A 5,924-nucleotide genomic window follows, 5' to 3' on the forward strand; every position below is an offset into this window, starting at 1 on the left:
GGGAAGGGAGAGGCTGGGAAACAATGGAGGAGGATGCAATGCTTGGTAAGAAATGTACGCATTATCCTGCCCATGTAATTGTAACCCCTCTGTACAGTATGTTCACAAATAAAATAAAATTAAATTAAAAAAAAAGAAATGTTACACAGACACACACAGTAGAGTATTATTCAGCCAAAAAGAAGAATTAAATTACTGTTATTTGCAGGAAGATTGATGGAATTGGAGATCATCATGTTAATCAAAATAATCCAGGCTCAGAAAGTCAAATATTTTGCCTTTGCTCATCTGTGGAACGTAGACGTAAAATAAGAAAGGAAGGATAGGACTCAATGGGATAGGATGAGGTCAATTGGCCTGTCTGGGGGATAATGAGCAAGAAGGGGGTGAATGAAGGGAAATGGCACTGGGGTTTGAGGAGGAGTAGAGTATGTTACATATCTATGTGTGAGGATGGCACATGAAGCCTACCCACCAAATACTGTTTGAAGGTAGAGGGACTGAGGGAGGAGAATTGAGGGAAGATAACAGGAAGGAGGTGAATGTATTGAAAATGTGTGTGTGTGTATGCATGTATGGAATTATCAAAATGAACCCCCCTTTATTAATGTATACTATAAAAAAGGGAAAAACAAAATGTCTCGTTTCTTAAAAATGATTAATTTTTTAAAAAATTTGTTTAGGTTCCAGAGTTCTAAATCTGGAAAGATCTACCTCCATCGAGACGTTCGGCTCCTGTTCTCTAGGAAGTCAATGGAGGTTGATAGCGGTGCTGCATATGAACTCAAATCTTACACTGAATCGCCAACAAATCCTCAGTTTTCACCACGATGTTGATAAGGAATAACAATTTCAAGTATTTGCTCAGTACCCAAGTTTGGAAGTAAATCTTAGCCTAAAATGGAGTGTACCAATTTTACAATCAGGAGAGTAGATCCTTTCCTGTTGTTCTGGACCAGTTTTTTTTTTTTTTTTTTAAGGATTCCTAAAATGAGGCCCACAAATTCCAAGTAGACTGGAAACACTCATGCCCTAATTCTTTTTGTACTGTTGAAACCACTTCATTGGACACGTTGCAATAGCAGAACCCCCTGTTTAGATTAGTGTTTACACATTTTATTTCTGTTATTTAATATTTAATGTTTTTCTTAATACTCAGAAGTGATGTTTGTCTTAGTGTTCTAATGTAGCACAAATCCTGTGTCAAATCATACTGTGTATTTTTGACCTTGACGTTTAAATCTGAAATATATGCACAAGTCTTTAATTTTCGTGTGGTGTGCTTTAAGCGCTATTTCTTTAAGCTATTGAGAATGAGAATGAAATGTTGAGCTTCTTTAAGATTAATGCACTATGCAAGCATGTGTATTTTTTATATTGCTGGTGTGTGGTTTTGACAGCATCCCAGCTACATTGCTGGTTCGCAAAATAGCCCTTTACCATGCTGTATGGCAGAGCAAGGCAGATAAGCTGCTTCACAGCCCTGGTGCAAGCTCACGTCCTCATGCCCATTCGTAGTCCTTTCAGGATTTCTTGTTCCCCAGACAGTTCCGTTTTCCTTACTACCTTTAGCTGCTTTCCATTGAAGTGCTGTCCCTTGCTAGATAATTTTCTCAAGTTGTTAAAAAAAATAAAGAATATGTACTTTGAAAATAAATTAGTATTTATATTGTAAATATATGAAGAACTGAAAAAATGTGTATCTGGCTTTTATTTGTAGAGGAGACATTTATTTGACGAGGTGAATTAACCATCAGGCAGTTTCCATTCCGTCCCCTCAGCTACCCTCCAGGGGAGGGGAAGACTTAGGGAATCTTGTCACAACACTTCTTCTTCAGGACTGTAGTGGAAGTTGAGTGATAATTTGACTGAATGTATCAGAGGCCTTATTTCCAACAAGCTTGGTTTTAGATGTTTGTGTTGGGGCGATAGACAACAGCAGAGTAGACAACCAGGCAGAAATACTGAAAAGGCTAATAGAAATCTATGACTACAGGTTCTAAAACACACATCATATAGTAGGCCCTATCCGAGAGATCTAGTAGACTAGGGGCAAGTCAGCTGTCTAGAATTAAGAGGAAACACTTTACTCAGCTACTTTAGAGACTCCCTGGCAGGTAATGGGGGTGTGGCTACTATTTGTGGAGGAGCAAACAGAAGCCTCATAAATTTCTTTTAAAAATAACCAGTTAAGCCGGGCGCTGGTGGCTCACGCCTGTAATCCTAGCTACTCAGGAGGCTGAGATCTGAGGATCGCGGTTCAAAGCCAGCTCGGGCAGGAGAGACCATGAGACTCTTATCTCCAATAAACCACCAGAAAACCGGAAGTGGCGCTGTAGCTCAAGTGGTAGAGCGCTAGCCTTGAGCTGAATAGCTGAGGGACAGCGCCCAGGCCCAGAGTACAGACCCCATGACCGGACCCCCCCCCAAAAAAAAAGTAACCAGTTAAGCCAGGTGCCAATGGCTCATGTCTGTAATCCTAGCTTTTCAGGAGGCTGAGATCTGAGGATCGTGGTTCAAAGCCAGCTCAGAAAGGAACATCCGTGAGACTCTTACCTCCAGTTAATCACCAGAAAACTGAAAGTGGTGTTGGGGCTCAAGTGGTAGAGCATTCACTTGAGCTGAAGAGGCTCAAGGATAGTGCCCAGGCCCAGAGTTCAAGCCCCATGACTGAAAAAACAAAACATCAGTTAAGTAGCAAGGTGTGATGAGACACTCCTGTAATCAGCCCCAAACTATATGGGACTGATAGTTTTTGCAAGGTAGTTTTTCCCAGTCCAAAGACAACCCTGGCAAAGGTATCAAGGGGACCCCAGTGGGGTCTTAGCCTCAGAAAGCTGAGAATCTCAGTCCAAAGCCAGGCCAGGCAGAGGAAAAGACTGTGAGACTTTTACCTCAAATTCACCACCAAAAGGTTGAAAGTGGAAGAATGGCTCAAGTGTTGAGTGTCAGCTTTGAGTGAAAAAGCTAAAGGACAGCACCCAGCCCTGAGTTTAAGCCTCAGGACTGGCACAGAATAACACTTAGACATATAATAACAAAATAAAATAACCTGTTCCAGCTACAAAGTCTTGGATTTTGTTTTTTGTTTTTGATTTTTTTGTTTTTTCATTTTTGTTTCTGGTCATGGGACTTGAACTCTGGGCCTAGATGCTGCCCCTGAACTCTTCAGTTGAAGATTAGCACTTGAGCCACAGCGTCACTTCTGGTTTTCTGGTGGTTAATTGGAAAGAAGAGTCTCACGGACTTTCCTGCCCCGGCTGGCTTGGAACTGCAATCCGCAGATCTCAGCCTCCTAAGTAGCTAGGATTACAGGTGTGAGCCATTGGCGCCAGGCTAAAAACTTGGATTTTTGATGCTCAGTATCTCACTTTGTTTCTCTCATTGATTTTTCAGTTTTTTACCATCTCTGTTCTGATGTTTGCTGGGTAGCTGATGATACAACTGGAAAAGGGGAGGTTGAACATTATCTCATTTCCTTTACTCCTCCTATAAACTCTTGAGCTAAGAGTAACTAAACCTCAAAAAAACAACAAAACCCTAACCTTTTCAAAAGCTTTTATACACCTACCAAAACCCAAGTGAAGAAAATACCTCATGCATGTATGCATCAGTAGCAGCCAGAGGGAGCTTTGGTTAAACATCAGTTGGTAGACCTGCTTACTTATAATAAGAATCTCTGTTGAGAATTCAAGGAATTCTAATCTCATGGCTGGTGGTTTAAAAATCAAACAGTTCCTTAGTTTGTAGAGTCACATTTCAAATGCTCAGTAATGATATTTAGCTAGTGGCTACAGTATTGGAGTATTTGAATATTTCTATTATCTTAGAATGTGCTATTGGACAGCCATCATGTACACTGTGGTGGAAGCTGGAAGAGTGGAGGTGATCTGCAGATTGTAAAACTTGGAGAGAATCCAAGGACAGAATTATCGAGAGTCCTCCCATAAAGAGTCTGCTAAATCAAAGTAAAGGGGTGAGGAATAAAGTTGTAATCCCAGCACTTGGAAATGAGGCAGAAGGATTGGAAGTTGGAGACCAGCCTAAGCTACATAGTGAGATCCTGTCGAAATGAGAAGGAAGAGAAAACATAGTCAAGAAGAGAAACTGAGAATTACATCCTAGGGGTCAAAGGAAGGGAGTTTATAGAAATGAGATATTGGGAATCAACTTTGAACATGCTACAAAGTTGATGCAGAGCAGTGTTGTAAGAGAGCTCTAGGAGTTTACATTTTGTCCAAAAATAATCTTTTAAAATACCAACTCCCTACAGGAAACAACATGCTAGGAGTGAAAATAGCCAACTCCAAAAAGCTTGGACAGTGGTGCCAAGAGAGACTTATCTCACCGTTCCATAACTGGGGCCCACAACTAAGTCTCTATAATCACATTTCCAGGCTTTTGTTTCAGGCCTTCTATAAATTGTGGCGCTACCATGGGCAAAACAGGCAGAGACTGAGAATTTTTCTGTCTCTAGTTCTGGCCCAAACAGCAGATTCATTTTTCCATTATGCATTATGTTTATTGTATCTTTTGTCAGTCATGGGGCCTGAACTCTGGGCCTGGGTGCTTCCCTCAGCTCTTCAACTCAAGGCTAGTGCTCTACTGCTTGAGCCACAACACCACTTCTGGCTTATGTGGTGCTGAGGAATTGAACCCAGGGCCCTCATGCATGCAAGGCAAGCACTCTACCTCTGGGCCACCTTCCCAGCCCCCCATTTTCTCTTAATGCTGGTATGTTAGGACCCAGAGGTAGGCCTCAAATTAACTATTACATGGGAAAGGATGGCTTCCCAGACAGGTCTCCATAATGGGCTATACATAACCTTTGTTGAGTTTTCCACTTGACCAAAGTCTGTTCCCCAGTAATTCAAACTTGTGGCTTTCAGGAACAGATTCCCTTTACTCAAGACACACACACACACACACACACACACACACACACACGCTCATTACCCTAACTTGTACATTTTTCTTTCACTCTGAAGTTCTGCTTAAAGGGAAGGCAAATTTTTAGTTAAATGAGTGTAAGTATAGAATGAAAAATACATAGATTTCCTGAAGTTTTTCCACTGGTCCACCTTGAGACTTTATCAAGACATCTTTGTCCAAGAGTTGGCTTCTTGAACTCTTTTAAGTATTTCCTTGACTGTTAAACTCTTTCTTTGTCCCAAAGGAATCTAACAATATTCTGTGTTTATCAGATTACAACACAGTTCTTCCTGTATTTTTGTTTCCAAATTCAGTATCAAGTCTTATAGGATCTTTTTGATTGCTCCTCTTCTTCTTCAGTACTCTTGCCTTCATTTACTTTCACCTTTCTACCAGAGGGCCATCTTACTTTCAAGTTTCTGAGGGATAACTTCTTTAGAACCGTAGAATAAGCTATTCAGATGTCAGATAGAAGACTCAGTGTGAAGCCATGCGACTTGACAAATTAACAAGGTCACTGGGGGAAATCAATGCCACAGTCACTGGAGGAAACTGAGGTCTGGGAAGATACTGGGAGTGAGGTATGAGTAAATAGAGACAAGCTCCCCTCCTTGGTATGGCTTGTCTGAGCAGAAAAGGTGTCATAAAGTAGTAATTCCTGTGTAATGATGCAGTATGGCATTGTGGAATCATCCAGAACCATTTGAGGGGGAGCTGACCTAATGCCGATGCTCAGAAAGAAGGAAAGAAGGATTGTGGAAGCGAAATGATAGGGGCGAATTAGGAGAGGCAGAGCTTCGGAGAAAACAATGCCTTTGTGGCTGCAAAGCAGAAAGCAAGGACTTGGAAATAGGAGCGGGGCGGAGATTAGAAAGTCAAAAATCCCCTAGACAGAAAGAATCAAGAGTAGCCGCCATGAATGAACTACATTTCCCAGCAATCCTGGGAGGAGGTGTACCCACGGGCGGAAGTGACGTCAGACGCGAGCCGCG

At 41.6% G+C, this 5,924-nt stretch overlaps 1 protein-coding gene across 1 annotated transcript in view; it reads left to right on the top strand.

Annotated features, from left to right (window-relative positions):
• Positions 1 to 1,267, top strand: part of Fam214a (family with sequence similarity 214, member A) — a 40,686-nt gene extending 39,419 nt beyond the window's left edge. The window contains exon 12 of the mRNA XM_013009953.1: positions 684 to 1,267. Coding sequence (XP_012865407.1) covers positions 684 to 837 — 154 coding nt within the window. The 3' untranslated portion in view covers positions 838 to 1,267. The remainder of the gene's footprint in view (positions 1 to 683) is intronic.
• The last annotated feature ends 4,657 nt before the right edge of the window (positions 1,268 to 5,924 follow it).

The sequence above is a fragment of the Dipodomys ordii genome, unplaced genomic scaffold, assembly GCF_000151885.1.
Source record: "Dipodomys ordii isolate 6190 unplaced genomic scaffold, Dord_2.0 Scaffold11, whole genome shotgun sequence".
Lineage (NCBI taxonomy): Eukaryota > Metazoa > Chordata > Mammalia > Rodentia > Heteromyidae > Dipodomys > Dipodomys ordii.